The sequence below is a fragment of the Odontomachus brunneus genome, unplaced genomic scaffold (genome assembly GCF_010583005.1).
Source record: "Odontomachus brunneus isolate Ranch 3 - 2012 unplaced genomic scaffold, Obru_v1 Obru_scaffold_016, whole genome shotgun sequence".
Lineage (NCBI taxonomy): Eukaryota > Metazoa > Arthropoda > Insecta > Hymenoptera > Formicidae > Odontomachus > Odontomachus brunneus.
Genome location: NW_022639466.1, coordinates 40093 through 66108, shown reverse-complemented (window position 1 = coordinate 66108; position 26016 = coordinate 40093). Strand labels below are relative to the sequence as shown.

Here is a 26016-nt window from a genome sequence, read left to right as displayed (position 1 = left end):
TACATACACAGTGAAATATTATCTATTTGTATAATTAGAAGAGAATTGACCTTCGAAGAGATTCGAGAGCTGAGATATATGCAGCTAAAATTTAACAACTTTTGTATGTGCTTCTTGCAGCTAGCATGCACTGAAAAAAAAAATCGAGTGAAGAAATGAACCGACTATCTGAGTAAATTTAGTTGCATCACTTGTAAGTCAAATCTAATAAACATTAAGTCCATTCAACAATCTAATGTAAAAATTTCAACAAAGAAATTTAGTTAAAAGTAACAAGTCAATAAAGACTAAAATTTAGTTATATGCTAAGAAAAAAATACTTGAAAATTTATTTGGAATATGAAGTTTATTTCTGAGGAACAAAATTTATTTTTGTGAAATGAAGTTTATATCTATGAAATAAGCTTTATATTCCACAAATAAATTTTCAAATATTTTTCTTTAATGTGTGGACACTATAAGTATTTTTTCAACTTATGAAAAAGTCGATCTAACTGCATAATATGGGTAGAAAATTAAGCCAATCAGATGATAAATGTATTGAACTAATGACATTCATAATTGGACATTTGCGAAATTTATTCACCTGGAAGAAATCACTATAATAGTTTCCTCAAGATTGTTGAAAAAGTTACAATATACAGGTTGCGCTAGTTACCTCGCTTGCTCGCAAATAAATTCTCGTTACGGTGAAATATAAACAAGCTTCATCATTTAACGATTTATATATGATGTGCAACTGTGTGTACTGTCTGGAACTTGACATACACACATGATTGTATATATGAATGCCTTTTACCATTCGCTAGATTGATAGTTATTAGAAATTCTCAACCAGCCGTTTCTAGCTGCGCATTTTTCATGACTGTTGCTTAATCCAAAAAGCGAAAATGCTTCAAGCAAAAAGTAAAATTTTAATAGCTTGACGTTCTAGCAAAGAATATGTATCAGCGAAGAGAGTTATCCGCTCATACGACATATGACGCGTAATCAAAAGCAGGAAAAAAGTAAAAGTGTTAAGAAAGGAGGAAGAAGAGTTGTGAAAAAGATGTGTATAGAATAGCGATCCGGTCCCTCTTTAGTTACACAAACCGAGATTTTTTTCGTGTAGAGTTAGTTCTCATTGATTTCGCTTATATTATTCATATCATTCACTTCTTCAGCTAAGTGCTACTCTCGACGTTGACGTACGCTCTCTCGAGTCCGCGAAAGTTAATTTTTTCTTTCTAATTTATTGCGACGGACGCGTTATACGAAAGGTGTACAATAAAATGGCAAATCCGGCGCGTGACGTAAATCAATTCCGAGTGACTAAATGCGTAGACTAATTGGCTACGTATCTGTCCTCATTGTCGAGGTCTTGAACGTTGCACAAATGAATGATTGCACCGTTCGCGCTCACTGAAAACTCGCGCGTTTCCGAGAGTGTCCTTGTATAGATAGGTAGATAGGTCCCGCATGAGTGACTTTTGCATCGTTGCGTCTTGCATAAGCGACGAGGCGATTGCGGGCGTGCAGCCCCTACATCTCGTAGAGGTGACGACTCTCCCCATTGACATCCCTTGCGCAATCGAAATTTCTCCGAAGCCGTCCGATTACCCGGCCGAAAGGTCACTTACCTCTTGCACAAAGTAGTTACTCATTCGTTACGCTATCGGTCGTCCCGAGGAGCGATCAGGCTGCATTACTCGCTTACGAATAACATCTGCAGAAACTACTTACCCGGAATTATCTGGGATAATTACCAGCGCGGCCTATCTCCCGAGGATTCGTGATTGCGAATGCCCGGATAAAAAATTCCTTGACTTAATTCGGATATAAAGTTATTATCCCCAGAAGAATTGTGATTCGCATGAAAATTTTCCAAATATTTTTAAGTATTATAATTTCGATTAGCTTACTCAATCTTGTCTCAAATAAGTGTATTACGATATCAATTAAGAATCCCACTCTTACTCTAAATATAGAAAATGTTTTGAGATTTAATTGGGATTTATTACGATTTCCCAAATAAATAAAATTGCAATTGCAAGTGAGAAATACACACCAAACAGATTCTATTTGCTCTGCCCAACGTTTTCTCGAAATTTATTCGGTTTCTATTTTATCTCTCCCTATCCGACATGCTGATTGATTCTACGTTGCCACGTTGTGATTCATTTCAGCGTTTAGATCGTGTGTTGACAACTTTGACAGTTCGTGGTTAAACGATTCGCGGAAGTTGTATATTTGGATAGTTCGACTCAAGAAATTGCAGAAAGGGAGTCTTCTAATCTCTGATATGTTTTTTTCATCATAAGTTCTCTTATGCTAAATGCAACCATATATAATGAAGTTATATTTCAAAAACATATTTTTTAAAAATAAAACTTTTTTAAAAAATATTGAAAACATATACACATACTCTTTCCTTGTTATTCGTATCAGTCTTACGCGTTTGCTACTTAACGACGGCCTTCTTTCTCTTTTTTTTTCTTTCTGCTTCATAATTTCTTATAATAGATAGAGATGCAGATAGATATTTATAAAATTAATCGCATAAATGATTTTTATTAATTACATATATATTATGTATATCATAATAGTTGAAGCAGTAAAAACATCTAACACATCTCTGGTATCATACATTAATTAAATAGAACAATATAGTAAAATACAGTAGTAAAATAAATAGTTGTACTAACATATTATAAATAACTGACAACTTATGAAAATAGATACTTATATTAGTGGGTGCATAATAAAGTGCTTAATTATTTTTTATGCATTGCATGATTTATTATTAATGTAATATGTAATTATTATTATGTGTAGTATGTAAATTATTTACATGTAGTGTATCAGAATACGATTTTTATATAAAAATTTTCGATATGTTTGCAAGAATATTCAAGAGTTTAATGTGTGAATATATGTGTAAATATATGTGTGAGCAGTACGTTTATCTGTGAGTGAAATAGGAAATGTTATTGACTAATATAGTAAAATAAATGGATGTAATAATAAGTAGGGATTTTCTTTGAAGGGACTGTGCTTAAAAGCAATTTCCGACACCAACTAGAAATTGTTTCGTTATTAAGTTTGCCTGTTCTATAATTCTGCAATATTTCAGATTTTTTTAAATTTATATTGTCAAATATTTTTTGTTTATAGAATAACCAAAAAATTTGAATTCTTTAACCGGAACTTGCGCTGTATCTGAGAAAATCTTGAAAATTTTCTATGCGAATACGCCCGATATTTCGATCTAAATGATTTAATATAAATATGTAAATCGAGATAATGAAGGTTGCATTTACCTTTCTCATAACTGCTAATGCAGTGCGTAAGTACAATGCATAATCGATATTCGCATATATCAGTTGCCCATGAAAGCGCACTATTGATTGCACGGGAAATCGCGTTCGCTCTAATAGAGCAATTTGCGTAAATCCGTTGTCGTGGCTAACTTCGTTTTGACACAGCTAGTACAGCGTAATAAGAAATGCTCGATTGCAAAAAGTATCCATGAGCAATGCAACAAAGAATTGCATAAGCAACCGATGCACACTTTTCTATCGAGACCGACTTGAGAAATGTACCCGCGACTGACGGTTTCCGCTCTTCGGATTTCATAATAAAAAATAAAAAAATACTTTTTTTCATAAAGAAATCAAGGTCACATGTTTTAAATCATGCACTTTCTTTTACATAATATTTTAGAGAATATTAAGATGAATTCAATACACTATCAGAAATGTTACTTTTATTAACAACAATAGTAAAAAATAGAACAACTTTAACTTATGAAAGCAAATGTTCAAATTACTTACCTCCTTCTGCAACACAAAATTCTGCTCTTTTTAACAAATATGCGTAGCAGCTATTATGTTATTTGAATCTACTAGAACAATACATGCGCGCGCCATATAGCTAATAAAAAACAATAAAAATGTAAAATAAAAATTAAATAAAAATTAAATAAAAATTAAATTAAATTAAAATATACTTTAATTTATTAATAATTATAGGGAAAGACAGGGAGAGACAGGGAGAGACAGGGAGAGACGAGGAGAGACGGGGAGAAATGGGGAGAGACGAGGAGAAACGGGGAGAAACGGGGAGAAACAGGGAGAGACAGGGTGAGACGGGGAGAGACGGGGAGAGACGCGGAGAGACGAGAAGAGACAAGGAGAGACTAGGATAGATAGAGAGAGACAGTGAAAGACAGAGAGAAACAGGGAGAGACAGGAGAGACAGGGAGAGATAGGGAGAGATATATCTCTTCTGTATTTTTTTTTCGTGACTTAACCAACGCGATGACAGCTATTTGTCTGGTAATTTGACAGGCGCAAACGACAAGCTGCAGCCCACATGAAATAAGCTAAGCGAGAGAACCAATTAGCATCGCGGAAAAGCGGCAACAATTAAATCTCTTATATGCCTTTTTTTATTTGAATCTAAATTTACACAAGCTGTAATTATTCTTTCTTGAAGATTTTGAATATTATTATATATAATTAGTTCATTATTAATGTGTTTGATACACAAGAGTTTTCAGATATTCTCATAAGAAAAAATCCATCGGAAATATAGAGAACGATACGGCTATCGGATTGGTCCATGTATACTTATAACATGATTTCTAAAAGTTGCAAAAGGAGATAAGCAATTTAAATATTTGCTTCCATAAGTTGGTTTTTCTATTGTTTTATAAATGTTTGTCTATTGTTTTTTTATTGTTTTAAGTTTCTATTGTTGTTAATAAATTTTGTGATTGCATTGAATTCATTTTAATAAATTTTGTGATATTGCATTGAATTTATTTTAAAAAGTGCATGATGCCATTTAAAGTCACAAGATTGATTTTGATTTTTTATGAAAAAATTGTTTTTAATTGTAATTGCAAGTTGTAGTCTGCACGAAACAGCTGAAAATTCACCTTGCAACCTGTTCCTTAAATTGTTGGAAGTGTCTAAAAAACTGTTATGTTAAATACACACATACGCAGTGTGTTATAAAAAAGCATTTATATGGTAAATAGTACACACTATACTGAATAAAAAAGTTTAGTAAATATTGGTCAAAAACTCAATCATTTCTAAGATATAAACAATTTTGTACATTAGTAATATGACTAACATATCGACTCCTACGTATTACATGCACACACACATACACACACAATGTGTTACATATATACAATGTGTTATAGTGATCAGTGTTGAACAGCTGATAAAGCATCGAAAGAAGGTACTAAACTCTTCCAAAATGTGTTAATTGTGTAGATAACAAAAAAGAAAGAAAACAGAAACGAGTTGGCTGAACGTGGTATCAGAATGACGATATTACGTGTATTAATAGACTTCCCGACAGAAATGAAATATACACGACTCGTCAGTTATTTCGCGACTGTGTAGTCAACAGAAAAAAAATAAACATTTATTACCACGAAATCGTAAATGATTCGTAAATATAAATATCAATCTCGACGAAGTTGTTGATTTTAATATCACGCGTTCCGCGCCTAGACCTGCGGCTAATTAAGCTGAATTTCAAAAAGATGGAAGATACTTAAATAATTTCTCTGTCGTTCGCGACGATGGGACAAGTTTTTTTTTTCTTAATAATTAATTCGAAACACGTTTGGTGGATATGAAGTAAGAACCCCGCGAGCCTAATTAGAATATTATTGGCCGATTTACAGAACGGACGGACGAAGGTAGGGAAACGGCCGTCGACCAACAACTTATATCCCGTCGTGGATTGAAAGCGAACCGCGAGGAGGAGAAAAATAAGGCGCTTTATTGTGTTGAGAACGAGCAGACGGGTAGAACCAGTTCACGTTCACGGCAAAAAATAGGCTTTTCGCAAATACTTTATCATTCTCATCTCTCTCTTTCTTTCTCGCGCGCGCGCGCCCTCGTCATTCATTTCTCGGGAATTATTGCCATGCGCAGTGGATGATGCTTTAGACATCACGTTTCGTAAAATATAACTGCAGGAGGCACGCGGTATATAAGTAATATAAGCCTGTCAAGTTCGTGATAGTATCTTCGTGTCTATCAATCCAACTTGGATAGATTTTTCATCAAGCCTGGGGTGTATTTCGCGCGAGTACCGTCGATCATGTGAGTCTTCTTCGTACATCTCGTCACCTTACATTCTGATTTTCCGCCGGCAGTCACTATTCGTTACACACCTTCGAGCGAGTTTCTTGAGTTATGTGATTGTGTTTCACATCGTGCTGCTCTTCCTATTACATATGATAACATTCGTGATAATTTCTTATACGTATGCGAATATTAATAACCAATTAGCTAGTCATTTCATTCTCGCCAGATATGCAAATCGACGCATTCATTGTGTTGATTTACATAGTCGATTCTAGCGATAATGTTCCGACAAAATATTCGTACAATTCCGTTCTGTATTTTCGTGTTATATTTTTGACAATTTTTTTAGTAATCGCGGATAAAAAAGCTCCAAACTTAACGAACTATATTTTCACCTGTGGACTTTTTCATCAAATTTATCGCGTTAAGTTCTTTTCCAGTACAAAAATGTCAAAAGAGGTCGTTGTTTATCGTGAATTCGTACCGCGAAATCGGAATTACATAATAAATAAACAAGATTTTTAAGATAACTTTGGCGACAATATGTATTGTCAAGATAACAGCCCTAAGTAACATTTGGAAATTTTTAGTCGCTGCTTATTATTTAATAAAAAATTATTAACAAGAAAAATTAAAAAATCTTATGTTTAATATTTATGCTAAAGGATATAATTTGCTGATGTGTACGTACAAACAGTACATGTATTGATAGGGGAGAGTTGCTTTTTTCCCTCTATACTCCTCTAACCTCAAAAAACCTAACTTATCTCAATCTATGTGACTCTAACTTCAATATTATATGTATCATATATTGTCATATATTGTTAAGTATTATCATCACATTTTTCATATATTTTATGGGTAAACCACAGATGTCTATATTAGATTACTAACTTTGTCCAAAGAGTTGAAGCTGACAGGATTTCCAGTTTTAGCCATGATTTTACAATAAAATGGTGGCAATGTATATATGTAGTGTATATATGTGCGTATATGTAGTGCGTATATAATAGTCGACGTGGTGATATCTAAGATTTATAATTGTAAAGTTTTAATTGTCCTTTTGAGAAAATATCGAGTAGATGTTGCATTCCAAAATGCAAAATTAGTACAAAAAATACTTATTTATTTAAATAAGTTGAATGCATTTATTTGTAATAAATATTTGAGCTTTGCAATATTTTAAAATTATGTCTGAGAGTTATGTTTCAATTAAAATTTGTAAATATTCGAACTGAAACATTTTATTTCATTGAAGTTGAAAACAAATATTTTAATACATCTCAATAGCTAAAAAAGCGGAAGCGGCCATTTTGTTGTAAAGTGTCAAGCCGGAACCGGAAATCCTTCCGGCCTCAGCTTTTCCATATATGCCAATACCCCAAGTTGGCGATTTAATATAGTATAGATATCTGTAGGATAAAATTATAAAAGTTAGTGTAATAAAAGAATTCTTTCTTGTATACACACAGCAAGTTTGTCTAAGATATTTCATACAAACAATAAATAAATATGTCTAATAAATCTTCGTCGTACTAAATTAATGAATCCAGGATATACTAAAAATAATAAATACCGAGAAGGATATGCTTAAAATAATGAATACTCAATAAAAACGCAAGATGGTACATATTCTGAATCACAAGCGAAAACATTATAACGTACTAAAGCCAAAAACCGATAAAGCGAGAAATAATATCTTTGTATATATTCTAAGATATAAGTAAATATCAAAGACAACAACATAGTTATTAATAAGTACAAATAAGGAATACTTATTATATTTCTTTAGTAAAAATCTCATAAATAAGCAATCATAACGATTTTTGTGGTTTTCATTATCGTTTTCAACATTTAAAGTACTTTCAAAACTCATTTTCATTTTGCATCACCAAAAAATTATATCGTAGTCTCTTCAATAAATATCTTGATTTTTACAAATTATTTCCAAATTAACTTAAAATATTCGGCGTTTTTACGCCAGACTTCTTATATCTAAAACAGCGAAATTTAAATTATCAAGGAACACAAAGTGTCAAGAGGGTAAAATCAAAGGAAGTGAATATCCAATTTTATATAGGCTATATTTTTCGTAGGGTCCTAGACGATTATGCAAAATTTGGCTCAGATCGGTCAAATATCAAATTTTAGAAGTTTATAGGAAACACACATAGACAGACAGAGAGACACAGAGACATTTTATCTTATATATATTACAAATCTATCGGAACCAAATATGTTTGCAGTTAAACGAACTATCATCGCTCATGATTTAAAATAGTGGGAGAATTATTGGTTCCACTGTACTTGCTAGACTATGTTAAGGAAGAATGAGTTTAGCTTGTCGAATCGACTCCTAGAGAGAAGGTATTGTATGGAAATGTTCAGGAACGAATAGAATTCCACGTCTCAAATTCCGTCGCGAATTATAAGCTGTCTAAAACGGGATTTAGACGTGTGTAGGTAAACAAATATTTCGCGACACGTTCAAAACACTTGCTCGGCGAACTACGTTCCGCCAGCACAATTGCTAAATGCCATAAATGCCGCGCGGTGTTTGTTATGTAAACTGCATAGCCGTTTATTTCGTTAAAGAGAAAGCTTTGTCCAATCGCAAAATCCACGTTACAACTTATGCTACTTACATAACGACAACTCATACTATCATCCGACTTAACATCAATTTTTACCTAATTTGTAGTTTTCAGCAGCATTGGAATTATTAGACAAGGAGAGAAGCAGCTTGTACATTCTCTCATCGAATCGAGATATGCGTTTGTATTTTCACTGGTTGTCGATTCTGCGCTACGAAGTGCAAAACGTTGCTATTACTGCTATTTCGCGACCGCGGTTTACTAACAGCAACAAACTGTCTCGCTGATGGTATTTTTCCGCGAGACGTGGGCCGATTGGCAGCTCAACGTAGAACCGGTCTGCAAAATAAGTCATAAGTATAAAAAAAAGGAAAGGAAAGGAAATGAAGAGGAAAGAGATGTTTGCATTTTGGCAATTTGGTGTCCGCTTTCAGGCAGCGCGCTATTTTTCTACATAATCACTGAGATATTAGACCGGAATAATGTTTGTCTTCTCGTTGACTAACTAATAAAGGACACGGGGAGTATTTTTTTGCTATGGGGATTCACGATGCGTCGAGGAGACGGCAAGGGTCACAACTCGATGAATAAACCGCAGGCTTTTCGGGAGCGCGACCGACACAAGTTGGTGTTGCTTTTTGCGCATATCTTTTTCGGGTTTCGTGGAAACGGGTCTTGGATCGGCCATACCGATTGCTCGGCCGATCGACGTGTCATCAGTATGGCGTCAACCAGTAGTAAAACTGGCAAAATCGCTGTTTAGTCAGCATATTTCCATCGGGAAGATACACCTTTCTTTTTCCTACTTGGAGGGCACACAGAGGATATCATCGTATATATAACTGCCAACCGGTTTTAATGAGATTCGCTAGTTTCGGTGGCATCAGTCACGACATTCATTGACTCGCAAATCGTTCAATATGGCTTGGAATAACGCATTATCCCCGCCGAAATTACAAATGTGCCAGCTGTCTTTGTCCGGCCAGCGCAGACGACAGAGGCTTTTACCGTCGCTCTCGTTACTATCTCGAGACGCAGAATGATTTAAGAAAGAGGTCTACGAATTTAGGAGCATATAATGTTCACAAATAGATGAGAGATGAATGATACAACACAGGACGAGAAGTGACCTTTTCGTAGAGGGAACAGGCTTTTGCTTACACTGGCGGGGGTGACAAATGTGGCCGAGCAATGCAAGAGTGTCAAAAGTGTATTAAAACAAAACGGCATTTCAAAAGATGTTACGATAATGTGGTATCTCGTCTGGACATAATTGAGAGATGTATTCACTACATGCTGATTCATGTACGAATAGTTGTTTTCGACAGAAGCAGTTATAACGGCGCGCGCACAAATAGCGTGAAGAGCGTGCAATCAAAACAAGAGTCTGGATTTAAAGGAACATTTGAGCGGCCTATTAAAATCTCGATCATGCACGGAAAAAACAATTCTGTTGGTGCGACCGAATTTTCGGTTGCCCAGGAATCAAACGAAAACTCGACTGTAGGAACAGAAAAATTCCTTTTGAGGCTTTTGTATAGTCAATTGTTTTCAGTTGCTTCAACCGAGTTCTAATATCGTTGAATGTTCAGACGAATATTTTCGGTTACACGACATTTTCCCGAAAAGTAGATGGGAAAATGGTGGTACCAACAAAAACCCTTAGGCAACAATTCTAATTTCTGCGGATTAGTGACACTATTGAAGTAGCAAGTCCATGAATTTTGCGGAGTCGTTTTGACATATGTGTGTGTATGTGTGGAATAACAAACTGTCACTAATCCGCAGAAATTAAAATTGTGTTGTCTTGAGATTTTTGTCGGTACAAACATTTTTCCATCTAGTTTTCGGGAAAATATCTTGTAACCATATTTGGCTAAATATTCGGGAAAATATCTTGTAACCATATTGACAACAGAAATATTAGTTTTCAAAACAGAGATATCGCTTCTGATTACCTAATTTTCAGTTGGTTCCTATTCGCTTGCACCAACTGAGATTTTTTTGCGTGTGGTTTCTTGCGCCCGGAAAAAGTCATAAGCCGAATATATTAGTTCCGCGCCAATACTTAAGAAAAAGGAATTACTTTACACCAATTCTTAATCTCAGGATAAAGAATGTACGTCATATCGTGCACTACTTCTGATTTTAGATATCAGCAGCTTATGAATTTCTCCTATTCGCTCCACCAAAACGAGACTACGACATAATCGCATTAACGTGTCGTCGCATATTTGGTCAATCGATTCGTCATTTACGAAACTACACAGAAAAAAGAGTTGGTTGAATTAATTTGAGTTCGTAATACATTAATCAGACTATTTGGTGAGAAATGAACGAATCATAATTTTGATTAAAGTAACCCAACAAATTTGATTACATGTGTTCTGGTTAAAATAATCAGATGTATGTTTAGTTATAGTAATAAGATTATATATTCACCTTCCTTACTAGAAATTTTATTACTTTTCTAACTAAAACTGTGTATATTCTGAAAGATGTTAGCATGATTATTTTGAAATTAGCCGCTTAATTGATTTAATTTTATACTGTACTTCAAGAATTCGTTTTTACTCTGGGATTTAATCGGGATTGTGAGACTTCTATCTACACGTTACGCCACTTCTCCATTTGATACATCTGTTATATATTGCTTAGCGTTGAACATAAGAATATATGATTATAATAATCAGAAATTCTGTTTAGTTTAACCAACAGACATTTAACTAAATGGCTAATCCAACGTTAATCCAATCATATTCTTTCGTCGCGTGTAGTCATAATAACCAAACACTTCGATATTATTACTACATATGCGGTAACCAAACTGGCTAGCTATTATAAATAATTAACTATACACTAACTATTATAATTAGAACTGTTACAACTAAATGTTCTTATTATATGCTAGAATATCTCATTATAATAACCGTAAAATAGAAAGTCTGTTTATCTTCATCAAAATTTGCTTAAACGAACATGTCATGTTAATTCAACCAGGCTCTTTTCTTCTGTATAAAAGCGAATAAAAGCGAACACAGGGCCCACGAAGAGCAGTGTCTGGCCCTGAGTTTATCCGGTAAAAATTAAACTTTCATGCGTAATGGCTCTTCGCTCGAGCACGAGACTCTTTCACCTCGATGTGCACCTCGAAAGTTTTACTATCAAGAGTCTCTGTCTTCCTCTCATGGATGCGCGCACACTCGACAAAATAAACTCCGAATTCTGTGATGGTTAATCGAAAGTTCCGCACAGTAAAAACTCTCACTCTCAGGTTATAAAATTCCCCGTCGTCGGTACTTAATCTCATGGAAGAGTATATTGAATACCGTTGAAAACTCATACGTCAAACGTTGCTTGCGCTCGTTAAAGTGGCCAGAGTGATCACTTGTGAACTTCAACAGCCGCAATAAAGATGTTTCCGTAGCATTGAAATATTTGACGAGTGTGGTGGGAAACATTGTCATCACAAGCGAAGATATTTATACACTGCATACGCATGAAAAATTTTTGTTGAGTAATATAGCATACTAACCCAGACATAATGTCTAAAATCGGGACATAAGATAATCTTAAAGATAATCTTTAAGATGTCTTAAAAACATTTATACGTAAATCGTCTGAAAGACATCTTAAAAATGATTTTTAAGACATCTTAATGTCTCGATTTTAGACATTATGTTGTCTGGGAATACACTAAGAAAAAAATATTAAAAAATTAACAAATATTTATTAGATGAATACTATTTACATATTTACTTAAATAAAAATTCTCTTCATTTATTTATTGTTTATTTAAACCGAGTAAACAATACGCGGTTTAAATGACAAAGAATTTTGATTTAAGTAAATATGTTAATGGTACTCACCCAATAAATATTTATTAATTTTTAGATATTTTTTTCAGTGTAGTACTGAAGATTTGTATAAAATTTGTTTTATTGTAAAATTAATATGTAAAATTAAGGATATGTTACATCTCCAAACAAATTACATAATTTAACGTATTCTACGGGGTGAAATTGTCTTCGTAAATCTCATTTATGATAACTATCATAAAGTATAGACTTTTCCCTACAAATTAAAAAAAAGAAGTTTCTACGATTTTATCGCAGAGTTACGGCTGTTACGTCTATGTAATGTTTACAAATCAGAATGATTTGATCGGATACATCGGATATCGAACACCACTCAGGATATCATAAGCAAGCTATAAACTCGGGTACCATAAACCTGGATAACCTGTGAACAAATAATAAGCTATTAGTATTTCGATTTATGATATTGATTATTTCTCTTATGGCTTGAAACACATTTTTTCACTTTTTAAACAAGGTAACAAGAACTCGCGCGGGGGATTTCTCACCGCGTGCTTATGAAAAGGCGACAGTAAATCAAAGCGTCAATTCAATTCACAGTCGCAATTCGCATTAGCATTGGCATTCGCATTAGCATTCCCATTCTTATTCTTATCTTCCGGTCTTTAGTCTATCAAGTATCTTAGTCTTTCGGATAATTCGCACATCTATTACTTGCATAAGTTATGCATATTCTAACAAATTATTTCTAAGAGTGCGGTATCTCGAAACCGGAATTGAAGCTCAATCATTCGTAAGATCGCTTCATTATTTAATCATTATTTAATCTGTTTTTAACACACACTATTACGATTTATCCTATGAATCAAATCGTAACTATGGCTTGTAGCTAACCTATAAATAAAGGTTTATATTTAAAAGGCATTCTTCGAATTTCGATTATCACTTACAAGGGTAGTGTTACATTTAATTCTTATATTGCCAAACTTCTTCAGTCTGTCTCTCCAATCTTTAGTCTTGCTCTGCTCACAAATGAGAAACCATCATTTACTAAAGTTTTGCAGTAGATACTCCTTATAAAAATTATAAGTTATCTAAAAATCATCAACGTACATTTACACTACGTATACAAGTTTGTCTATCCCGAATAAGTTGGCTCTTCTTCTGACTCTAAAAAAGACAAATTAACAACAATCATTAACACATGTTAGCGACGTCACACGGCGTATTAAAGTTACTTATGGATTTTTATTAAATTACTGCCAGTATAACTCCATATGGAAATTTTCCAAACATTACTAAATATAACATGGATTCTGATCAAATTATCAAAACGTGTTTTAAACAGATGTATCGTATTGTGGTACTAAAATTGGACAGATTTCATTTTTATCCCAAATATAGAAAATTGTCTAGAATTTAATTTGGATCTATCTTGATTTCTCAAATAAGTGAAAATTGCGATTCTAAGTGTGACTGTGTACGGGATTTTATGCATCGTAAATGCTCCAGATTTTACTTGTACTTTGATATCGTTAATGAAAATATTCTTGTATCTCACACTGACTCGCGGGATGCACGATTTCACACGTACAATCGAAGAGAGACCAATCGCGAACTCTGACGAGACCTCGATTCCCTCGAGGGAACGGCACGCGCTCGTAATTCTCAAGCCGATTTCCGGACTCCTTGAGCAGCGGCGACCGTCAGCCGACCGGGCCAAACCTGAAAAATGCATCAAGGCGAAATGGTTCCCATACATCGGCGATGCCCGTCCAGTTACGGAATGCGCGACGTGCAATGAAACGCGAAAAGGAGCGATTTCGATTCGCGGACACGTCCCTGAGACACGGAGAGAGGACAGGAGGCATCTTGTTCAAACCGACGATCATTGCTCGCTAACGGGCGCCGGAATCTCTATCTTAAAAGTTCGTAACGAACAAGACTCTTAGGTGAATTAATATTAAGGTATAAAAGATCACAAAGATGTTTTTTTCCGGAATTTTTATAGAAAAATGGAAAAACCAATAGTATAATGTCTAACTTTGCATATTCTTTATTTCAAGAATATATTTTATTATTTAAGTGAGACAAAAACGCTTTCCTTCAGTGTGTTACATCCTTCCGAAAATACACATACAAACAGTGTAAGTGATTTTGTCTTTTCTAAATATCTGAACAAAATATTTTCTTTTTCAGGAAAAGTGCGGCTATCGTTTGAGCTAGAACAGATATTTATGTACAGATTATACATTTATTAGTACTTTTTCTCTTAATAAGACACTAACAACACTTTGTGGAAAAACTAAAAACTTTTTTTAATGAAAAGGCTGCCATTTTGCGCAGAATGGTAATGTTGAATTCTAGATCAGACAGTAGCCATATTTCTCTTGCATAAATAAACTTTTGATTTTTGCGTTTCAGATACTTAATGGGCCTTCTACAATAAGCTATTAGTCATAAATCGTAGGTTGACTAATCATATTATCGTCGATTATTTTTGAAAAAGTCGACTGTGATTGGTTAATGTGCTCGTGACTTATGACTAATAGCTTATTGTAGTGGAACCCATAAAAGAACCGGAACCTTTTACGCTCGTATACGTTCTTTTTTACTCCTAGTAACAAGGATATAATATACAGGAGAAAAACGTCTTTATCTCACTTAGACAATAAAAACATATCTTCAAAATAAGACTTAATAAATAGCTTAAGCTCAAAGCTTCACGTTATTCGATTTTCTCGTCTTCTACAAAAAGTCCCGGAAAAGTATTTTTTTTTTGCGACCTTTCAATCTAGAATACTCCTTTAATTTATGGAGGTAACGGTGGAAGAAAAGGTCAACATTCGCACGTTGTTTTTTAAGTCTACAGTCGTGCAAAAATAATTTTTCGTTCGCCGTCACTCACTTTGCATAAATAAATTATTACCGCCCATCGTTCCGAATCGTGAGACTCCAATTCGTCATAATTCTCTCTGTCGGTAATATACAATCTGGCGAGCCGATACGACAGCTGTCCGGCACGTACAATCGATTCTCTGACTGGTAGACATGTTCGCGAAGAAATTGTGTTCTTTTCTTTCCTTTTTCTTTTTGCCTACAAACCGGAAACGATGACGATGGAGCAGTCGAACACGCGTATGAACGGACGTTCCCGTGTAGACGAAAAGCGTGCTTCGCGCCTGCGAGTGTCCTCGAGGACGGCGCATATTCCAAATGGCACTTCGCGGCAACTGTCATCCCCTGCCGTTTAGGTCATGAGAGAAAGTCCAACGCGGACGTGCGTCAGCGGCGACTGAACTATTTCGCGCGATGCACGCCGGCCACCTGCGACGACATCGCGAATAAATTCGGGATGATTGATTCTCGAACGACGACGTGCCGAAGACGCTTTCTCGAGCCGCCGAGCCTTTTCCTGCACGGAAAAAAGGATATGGAAACAACAACAAATATGGACAACTAAACATAATTTGCTGTGTTAGCCATTTTTCCTTTGCTGCAGGAACCAATTTTCTTGTTAAGATAACAAGAAAATCTGCTCCTGCAACAAAAAAAGTAGCTAAAGTAGTAAATTATTTTTAGTTATCCATCTGGCAAATTTGCTGCGTTAGCCACTTGTCTTGCTGTACGAGCAGATTTTCTTGTTATCATAGCAAGAAAATAGATTCCTGCAGAAAGAATTCCTGTGTGTAGCTAACACAGCGAATTATGTTTAACTGTCCATATATAGCAAATTAGTTTGCTGCTGCAGCAAATCCTTTTTTTCTGTGTAGAAATCGGTCTTCGACAACTCTGGCGCGCGTTGTTCAATCGACGCGAATCGCAAAGGCGTCGTCATGGATACAGCATAAGTCGCGATTTTACACGAGAGAGGAAAGAATAGTCCTGTGTTGGCCTTGAGTCGCGCCACATGTGTCTCACCACAGTCGAATCGTTATTCGAGACTCGTCCGGTACACAAGCACGTATTAAGAACCTCACTTTAATCCCGACATGTGACATTCGTGCGTTCTCGAAATATCTTCCCACTTTGCATAATACGATCCTGCTTCACACGTTCGCACAGCTTCTTTTCATTTTGTCGATGCGTGCCAATGCATCGATTTACAGTGTGCAACGTTTACACCAGACCGTATTAACGACAGATGTCTGAATCCCCGAATCTTGGAACGTGGAGCGCATCTGGTATTATAATGATTAATTAACCCTGATAGAAACGTCGAGAGCCAAGCGTATTGATGTAAATTTTATTCTAATTTATTCTCAAGAACTGCTTCAAATTATGCATGAAAACCACATTAAAAGTAGAACAAAAAGGTATATAACGATTAAATTTACGATAAGTGATTTAATAAATTTTAAATCAATTTAATGATAACATATATTCAATATGTGTGAATAATGTTAATATAACATATATTATATATATATATATATATATATATATATATATATATATATATGTTACCATTAAAGTTAAAAGTTAATAAAAAATATGAAATTCGTTTGTACGGAAAGAATTTATTCCTCGCAATAATAAAATATATTTAAAATAGATAGGGGAGATTGGATCTCTTACAGTTGTGTGCAAGTAGAAATCAAACCGAACACAAAATTCCCTTACCTGCTATTTTGCAAACAACTACGTAACTACGATTTTGATAGATAGTTAAAGAAGACTGATGAATAATCACATGCGATATAGTAAAGGAGCTGTGATGACGACGTCTGTCGCTATGTGCTTGTACGAGTATAATATATCAAGTCAAACTGAAACGAAACAGTTCTCTACCATTTTACCAATAACCACTTAAATTTTTAATTAATGTACTTATACACCAATCTTCTTTAACCACTTAAATTTTTAATTAATGTACTTATACACCAATCTTCTTTAATTAATAACTAAAAACTTACGTGACTATTCGTAAAGTGGTAGAGGATTTTTTTGTTAAGTTTATGACTTAATGTATAATATAAACTCTTGACGTTGCCATCACAGCTCATTCACTGTATCTCACATGCGTGATCATTCACCAAATTTCTTTGATTAATACTTTCAAGTTTCATATAATTGTTTGCAAAATGATAGAGGAATTTTGTGTTCAATTTGATGATCTCTACCTGTACATAAATTGTCATGAACTATATGTTATGAATTATCAAATACTCTTTATAGAAGTCACACGAATTAGTTGTCACAAAGCTTATATCTCACTTAATAGATAGTGAAGCATATTCTTCTCTATGGTGCAAATTAATTCTATCATTTTAATCAGGTGTGACAAAATGGCTCATGGCAAAAGTATCGCATATGGTATTTTTCAAACTGTACGCAATGAATAAACTTTTTCTTGTGTCTGTTTTTTTACTCCACCGTTTTTGGAATTACTGGCCGCACAATTTTGGTTAGTTGTGAGAAATATTATAAATTCATCTAATTTTTCCTGTATTTCGTTAACCGTTATTGCAACATAATTTGTAAAAGTAATTTCTTTTAATCAAAATGATCATTCGGGGATAATTATTCCGTATAAAGGAATAAAGGACCCAGCTCTAATCACTTTGATTTTGAGATATGTTGTGAAGGACATCATCCTGAGTAACCCTCGAATGGTTTTATTCGGCGCTCATTGTTTGTTAAAAAATTATTGAAAAAACAGTTTGGTAATTATTTTTCATTCTTTAATCAGTGTGACAACCAGACACGGTCTCTTTTACACGCATGCGGCTCGCGTTACGTATCGTGTCTTGTCGTATCACATCGCACATTTAAAGATACAGATCGTAATAGAGATTCATCGGCGAATCGCGTGTAACGGCTGGAATTTCGGTTTCAGTTACGGCGCGTTACAGCAAGTAGAAGTTCGAACGCAGTCACGATTTCTCACGACACTCGATCCGTCCCGACCGGTATTTTCGCATTCCGGAAGCGAGCACTTTTCGTTGCTTCCTGCTGTCCATAAGCACCATAAGACCGAAGGAAAGTCATTGAACGAGGATAGAGCTACTATGTCGAGCAGCAGCTCACCTTGTTACATCCGCTCGCTTCGCGAACAGGGAGTGAAAATATTTGCGTCGTAATAAAATTAGCGGTTCTGCCGCCGTCGTATTCGTAAAAGGCCCTCCACAAAGCAAATATCGTAAAAAACATCTGTTGGGCCGCATGTCGGCCGAAATCAATACACACACCGAGTGTGACCGGCACGTCTGTTTCTATTGAGGCCCGTCGCGCGTGTCCGATGCGTGAATTTTCGGATAATTGGCATAATTACGATAAACGGCCAGTTACGACGAATGACTCGCGATCTGACCCTCGTAATCCGCCGTGATTGTTGAGCCGCGTAAGTGCACGTCCGTCCGATTGCACGATGCTATCGCGACAAGCGCGAGTTACACGGGTTGATGTTACGTTTACGAGTCGTCGTGTAAATATTACGCATTATAGAAAGCGAATAGATAAGAGGCAGATACGGACGTCGACGATGATCGCCGATCTCGATCTCGGAACCACTTTCCATCGCTTCCTGCCGCACGTTTCCGAGACAGCCGTTCAAGCGTCGGCAACCTAGTCCGAAAAGAAAGTGGTCCGTGAGTACGCGCAACGCGATAACCGACCTGACTTTATTCCTCTCTACTCTCTTGTCGAGGAAGAGTCGCGCCGTTCGCTTATTCGACAGAGTGGAGGAAGGCAAAGAATTAATTTTTGCAATCAGTCTACTCCTCCTCCTTTCTCTCCTTCGCTCACTCTCGCTCTCTCTTCTCTCTTTCTCTTGTTGGCTATGTAACACGACGAAACCAGTTGCCCTTTAACTCGACTTCGTCTTCTGCCAGCCGAGTGTAATGTCGACATTTATAACCCTCAATTACCGGCGTGTTAATTAACGCCGCGCGAAAAAGGTTCGCGCGCCGCCGCACGCTCATTTTGCTCGCCCCCGCGAGACGCGGGACAATAAGGCAAATTAGGCATTACCGGGAATTCAGACAATGGCCTAAATTCGTTTTTTCGGGGTCAGGTGAAAGTGATGATCCTTTGTCTCCGCGCGTAAGCTGATTCTTACTCATCATATTCCGGGATGTGTCTGTATACAGTGTCCGATAATTTGAACACAAAAGCCCTCTACCATTTTGCGACGGAGACGTAAAATTTAGAGTTGTTCGTTAAAAGGACCGATGAATGATCGTTTGTTATGCGCAATGATGGCGACGCCTGCTGTCGTGTATTTGCAGATTAGATCAAATTGAATAAAAAAGTTCTCTATCATCTTATAAATAACATATACATTTTCTAATTATTAATTAAAGAGGCAAGAGATTGTGCACGCGATCGTCCGCCAATCTTCTTTAATGATTAACTAAAAAGTTTATGTATTATTTACCAAATGACTTTTTTCTTCAGTTTGATCAAATCTACACACGATGACAAGCGTCGCCATATAACTTATAGCGCGATCACTCAACAATATTTTTTAATTAACAACTCAATTTTATGTGGTTGTCTGCAAAATTATAAAGAAATTTTTGTTCAGTTTTACCTACACTGCGGTTCCATAGCGAATTGTCGGAAATTTTATATATACATATCAGCCAAAGTTGAATAACATATGTTTTTTTAAATTAAGTTTGAAATCAATTATAAAATCAACTTAAATAAAAGGAAGAAAGTGACAAGAGCATTTAATCAACTTAAGTTAAAAGTTATATTAACAAACTAAATTTGAAAGTAAAGTTAAAAATGAATTAACTTATAAAAATAGAAAGTTAACTATGCAAAGCAATGTATATGTTTTTTGCATAGTTAACTTTTTAATTGCAGATTTAATTTATATGAAATAATGGAAAGATAGTTTTTGATAAGGAAACATCGTTTAGATTTTGTGTTCAGGATTTCATACAAAAAAAGAACACTAGCGCTCAGAGAGACGGAAAAGAATTCTGTTGGGACTATTTATATTTTTCTTGTTTTTGAATAAGAAAAATTAATTTTTTATTAAATTGTTTTTAATGATTCTTTTCTTATTTTACATTATAAGCGGCCCGCAATAATTTAAATATATTGATGAATTATTTTAACTTCTATAAAAAAACAATTAATAAATTAGTTAAAAAGTTAACATCTTTTAAAATAACTAGTTTAAATTAAAAGTTAATAAAAATTAACTAATTTAAGTTAAAAGTTATTTTAAATTGGTTTTCTCATACTGTTAGTAACTTTTTAAGTTAATTTTTAACTGATTAACTAGTTATTTTCTTTTTTTAACCAGTTAATCCCGATCTTAGTTTCCCTTTGAAGATGCCGGAATTGTTTCTATATTTTGACTTTCAGTTACATGTAAATCACAACATTTAATTTGTCGCCTAGCGATTAAGCAATTATACCAAGTAAACTGGATTTAGTCGCGCTGACTGAGAACGTGAGCGATGACCTGAATTCTATTGTTTGGCTGACTTCTAGGTGAAAGTGTTTTTTTTTTTTTTCTTAAACCAGTTATGTTCCAGATTTGTGGATCTCAACGACGCTAATGCGTTTCCTTTAATTTTGGATTTTAAAGATTCCTAAAAAAATATGCTTAATATTCCAATAGAAAGGTCAATAGAATGATAATACATGTGTGTAACAACGAGAAAGTAAATAGGATTCTGCTACCTTTCAGACATTACAAATTGATTATTACTAAGTATTACAATAGTAAGGTGTTCGCATAGTATGTTCGAATGGTGCGGTTTTGCAATTACTTCATGACCGCGTGAGTGACTTTCGATTAGAAACATTCAGTAACAGCGTAATGGATCCTTCCTCTTTCTTTGTCCCGTATATAGTATTATGCGAATTTCGATTCTCGCGCTATCGAGAGTAATCCATGAAAACGTTGAAGGTCGAATATATTACTCCGCCAGGAATCATTGTCCTTATTGGAACAATGAAACACGTTTTTTTCTTTCTTTCTTTTTTATGATGCCGTGCGACTCCGCTGCTTTTATTACTCCCACAGATTTCACCAGCCGCCTTGCTGTATTCTCTTTGACTTACCGGCTGTAATCCCACCGTGTAAAATGGGATTGATCATTTTAGGGAAGGCATATCGGTCGTAGGTAGCAAAAATTTTCAGGTGCGAGAATGCGTAACGGAATAAACGTCACGAACGCTTTTACATTATCGAATGTTTTTCTTATGCCGTTAAGAAATAATACGCAAAGAATAGAAACTACTTAGATCTCAAGATAATATTAAAGCTTATGGAAAGCGAAGCGGGAGACGAAGAAAGGGGAATAGTGTATAATGAGAAATATTGCGGACTCATTATACTCGCATTTCGCGACTTCGATCGTTAGCGTGTTCAGGTCGCCAGTGCTTTTTCTCTCCGGTTCCCCTCACCGACGTGATTCCAACGTGAAATTGCGTGAAATGCGTCTAGCCGCGAAACGCTACTACATTCGAGGCTTTTGGCACGAGTTCCTCGGCGTTAATCCGACGCGACTTAACTTTCCTTCCGGGATCGCCCCCGTTATACTCACGTGCCGCTTGTACAACACATGTTCAACACTCTCGTTTCTCCGTTAGCGGCGGTGATTTTCAGTTCCAAGCATGCGTGAACCCACTGCGAAGGTTAGTTTCGATTTTTCATTCTCGCATGGTAAAAATTATATAACCACGCAGAAATTTCCTCATCGCGCTATGCACGAGTGAGCAAAACGCTTCTCCACGCACAGAAAAACATCATTCTGCTGTTCAGAAGAGCGATCATTCAGTTTACTTTCCTTCTTTTAAACAATCTTATCTTCGACATAGAATATTTCCACGATAATAGTCTTAAAACATACTCATTCTAAAATTTTAGAAAGATTTATTCTACAGCTCATCTGTCATATCGCGCGTGATCATTCACCAATCTTCTTTAATTAATATCTCTACTATTATTGCGAATCATAAAACTATATAGGATTTTTATGTTCACTTCAAACCGTTCCCATAAAAATTACGGGAAAGAGTTTGAGACATCCTGTATATGAAACAATGATTGTTAATTTGAAAGTATATTAGTTTTAAGTAAATTATGAATTGATTTTCTTTCTGTGTGTGTTTGTATAGTCAGTAACAGACCGATTTAGAAACACAATGAAGTTGGAAGCTCATCAAACTATCAAAATGGAGGTTATTATCCACGAATCTATGTAGTAATAATATAATTAATAATATAGCTAATAATAATAAGTACAATTGCTGTGCAAGCCTATGTAACGACTCTCAATTTTGACAGTTTGGTAAGATCTTAACTTCACTGTGCCTAAACTGTTTTGCAACTAAGTCTATTCAAAGAAGAATCTATTTCTCTCTTACAAGAATATTATTCTTCTTTTAAGTAATAATTATTTTTTATAAAATAATTTCTTTTAAAGAATATTTTCTTCATAGCAATCTTAAAATATACTCATTATAAATTTTATAAAAGCTTATTGTTAAATGTACTCAGAAGAAAAGTTATTTTGATAAGAATATAAATCTTTATATCGGAGAAAAAATTGGTTCGATTCAATGTAATAAGCAAATCGAATTTTTGTTTTAATCTAATATACTCAATCGAAAAGTCAAACTTTAAAATGTGTTCTGAATAAATTTTATGTTTATAATAAAGTTATGATAGTTATGATTTGCAAAAGTATAAACGTATGAAATAAGTGACTTAAAAGAAGTAACATTTACTTTAATGCGGTATATATTTTTCTATGTATACGTCCGCCCACACAATCAAGCAACTCTCATATTTATAAATATAACAAAGTCACAATGATATTCGTTGTATTGTGCAGTTTTACTGCAGTAAACGATTTTTGTATAATTTGTTCGCAAAAATGAATCTACTATCTCATAATAGATTATCATTGATAATCTATTATCAATGAAATTTGATAGTATGGAATATAATCGCGTCGTTTTTTGACACACGCAATTGAGTTGAGTCGCAAGCGTTACTAATTTTCAATTCATTCATTTACCAGGCGACGGTGTTCTCTGTTTCAGCGATGTGACGCAACCAGTCGGGAATATTTTTATGCAAAATGACTCGCGCCCTTGTCCTTCTCTGCATGGTCATCATTCTACCTCTCGTACGATGCCACAAGGTAAGATCGCAGTCAGGTATCACCCAAGGACGCATTATTACACCATGCAATTACTTCTTCAAGACAAAGAATACGCGCGCGTATACACGGGAAAAGATAATCCCGAATTAAAATGGCGAGTGATTTCAGAACGCGACGGCGATTCTAATTGTTAATCGCGTCGAAGTAAATTCACGGTATGCGAGCAGTGTCTTTCGTTTTACATACTATATATATGTGTATCTTTTTTTATTGTACTGTATATTTTAATTATTCTCCACGTCTGTGTACCGCTTCTGCAAAGCCTAATTTTTTACTATGTTGTAAAGAGGATACAGAACGTTAAAAATTAAAATTTGAGACGTAATTTTATTTATAAATAATGTTTGTACGCGAATTTTTCAAATTTTCTTCCAATCTATTTTTATGTAAATTAATAGCAAAGTTCTAGATTTTATAATAAATTTTTATTTTCAACTAAAATGAATATTTTAAATATTAGATAAATAAATAAGAATATTAAAAGATAGATAAATAAATAAGAAGCAAATAAATTTATAATGTATAAAGTATATCATATTGAAATATGGAACACAAATTACAGAATTATTGACAGTTTTGTTTTGAAACTATAACGGTAGAAAGTTTATCATTTATACCAGTCATTTATAACAGTCGAAATATATATATTTAGGCACTAATATATATTTTTCTATTACCTGTGCAACTTTATTAGATCTACTAATGAAGAATCTATAAATGAAGCATTAATAAGAAAAAATAAATTGTATAAAAAAGTAATATTTCGTATTTGTAATATTATATATACACACATGTACATACGCGCCGCACACACGCAAGCACGCGCGCACACATACACACATACACAAACACAATTCGTTATGAAATTGTTACATACAGATAAAATTCATCGAAATAAACACAAAATTCTTCTACCATTTTACAAATAACCACATAAAATTTTGAATTATTAATTAAAAAAGATTAGTATATGATTATCTGTAATAATATGTACTAATTTTGTTTAATTAATAACTGAAAATTTTATAAGTATATTTGCAAAATGGTACAGGGACTTGTGTTTAGTTCGATGAATTCTATTTATATTCTAGCTGTATAATGAATTATCGGACATCCAGTATATATTTATCTCAACTTTGTTTTAAATTAACATTTATTGTTTAGATAATGAAATAAATATATAGAAACGCAATTTTATCCGATAAATAGAAAATTTACGAGTAGCTCTTGATACGTCACTGAACATACGACTAAACGTTACAGCCATCTGAAAAACTGAGAGTTTTTGTTTTGAACCACATTTTAAAAAGTCGCTTTTCCTTACTGTTTACTAAACGTCATCTAATGAATTTGACGACAAACTTGACGATATAGATTATGCAGTACGTAATCACGAAGCATTTGATTTCCTAATAACAGATTTAACCTTTAGAAAACTAGATGTACGTTTGTGCAGACATATAGAAAGAAAAATTATCGCTGACACATATGTGACGCTAATAGCGAACATATTAAGTAGATTATTTCATCAACAGAGAAACAGAGATCAGCAGAGCTTCTTTTTTAATTTTTAAAGTCACTTTTGTGGCTTTGAAAAATCTTAAAATTCTGAGTCATATGTATGTTACTTATATAGAAAAATTTTTTAAGAAAAAAAACACTTTTTTAATGAAAAATGCTGGCAGCCTAAAGATTAATAGTGCCGACCGTCAGTACCTGTCGATATCAGCTTCATAAAAAAGCGCCGCGGGAAAAGAGGAATCACACGATTAATGGCACGTTACGATTCAACACGTGTCGGCTGAACGCGTCATCTCGTCATAGATAATCATCGCAAGCGTGGTCAACGGCCGACTCTTCTCTAACTTATGTAAGAACTTCGCGCACGAAATTGTAATAAAATCATTGAACCATTCCGATGTTGTTTAGCCGCGTTGTCTTGCTTTCGATTTTTCTGTTCTTTTTTCCTGGATGAGATTCAGCGAAAATAATAAGAGTGTGTGATTTTTCTAACAATAACCGACGCAGCGAAATTAGCAAGCAGAAAAGCGAAATGGAAAAACGGAAGATCAAGATGAACGGTTCATCAACATGTTCGCGCCAGGTAGAACAAAAAATCGTGATGATGATGACAAGACGACTATAAAAACTCATTTTTCTGTCATAACTCGATCATTTTCTCGTCATTTTGACGTTATTGTGATGATTTTCTGTTTTATCCGGGAGCATCAAACATATGTGACGCATCGATCTCACATGATAGGTTCATCTTTACTCAAAATTTACAATTTTATTTAACATAAAAATTAAGAAAGAAACTCTGCTGATCTCTGTTTCTCTGTTGATGAAATGATCTACTTAACACGTT

General features: G+C 34.6%; 2 protein-coding genes across 11 annotated transcripts in view; one reads left to right on the top strand and one right to left on the bottom strand.

Annotated features, from left to right (window-relative positions):
* The window catches only part of LOC116841492 (A disintegrin and metalloproteinase with thrombospondin motifs 1-like), a 90230-nt gene that overhangs the window by 25698 nt on the left and 38516 nt on the right, over window positions 1–26016 (top strand). For 9 of the 10 annotated variants that reach the window (XM_032809488.1, XM_032809489.1, XM_032809490.1 and 6 more), the window contains one exon: window positions 23527–23627. In XM_032809488.1, the coding sequence (XP_032665379.1) occupies window positions 23565–23627 (63 nt within the window). In that variant the 5' untranslated portion in view covers window positions 23527–23564. Of the gene's footprint in view, window positions 1–6091; window positions 6111–23526; window positions 23628–26016 lie in introns of those variants that run through there. The other variant, XM_032809492.1, reaches the window with a different exon arrangement.
* On the bottom strand, window positions 13384–14363 carry LOC116841580. Its single transcript, XM_032809670.1, has 4 exons — window positions 14069–14363; window positions 13621–13677; window positions 13458–13529; window positions 13384–13401 (listed from the first exon to the last, which is right to left on the bottom strand). The coding sequence occupies exons 1-4, from the start codon at window positions 14267–14269 to the stop codon at window positions 13384–13386; spliced, it is 348 nt and encodes a 115-aa protein (XP_032665561.1). The 5' UTR covers window positions 14270–14363.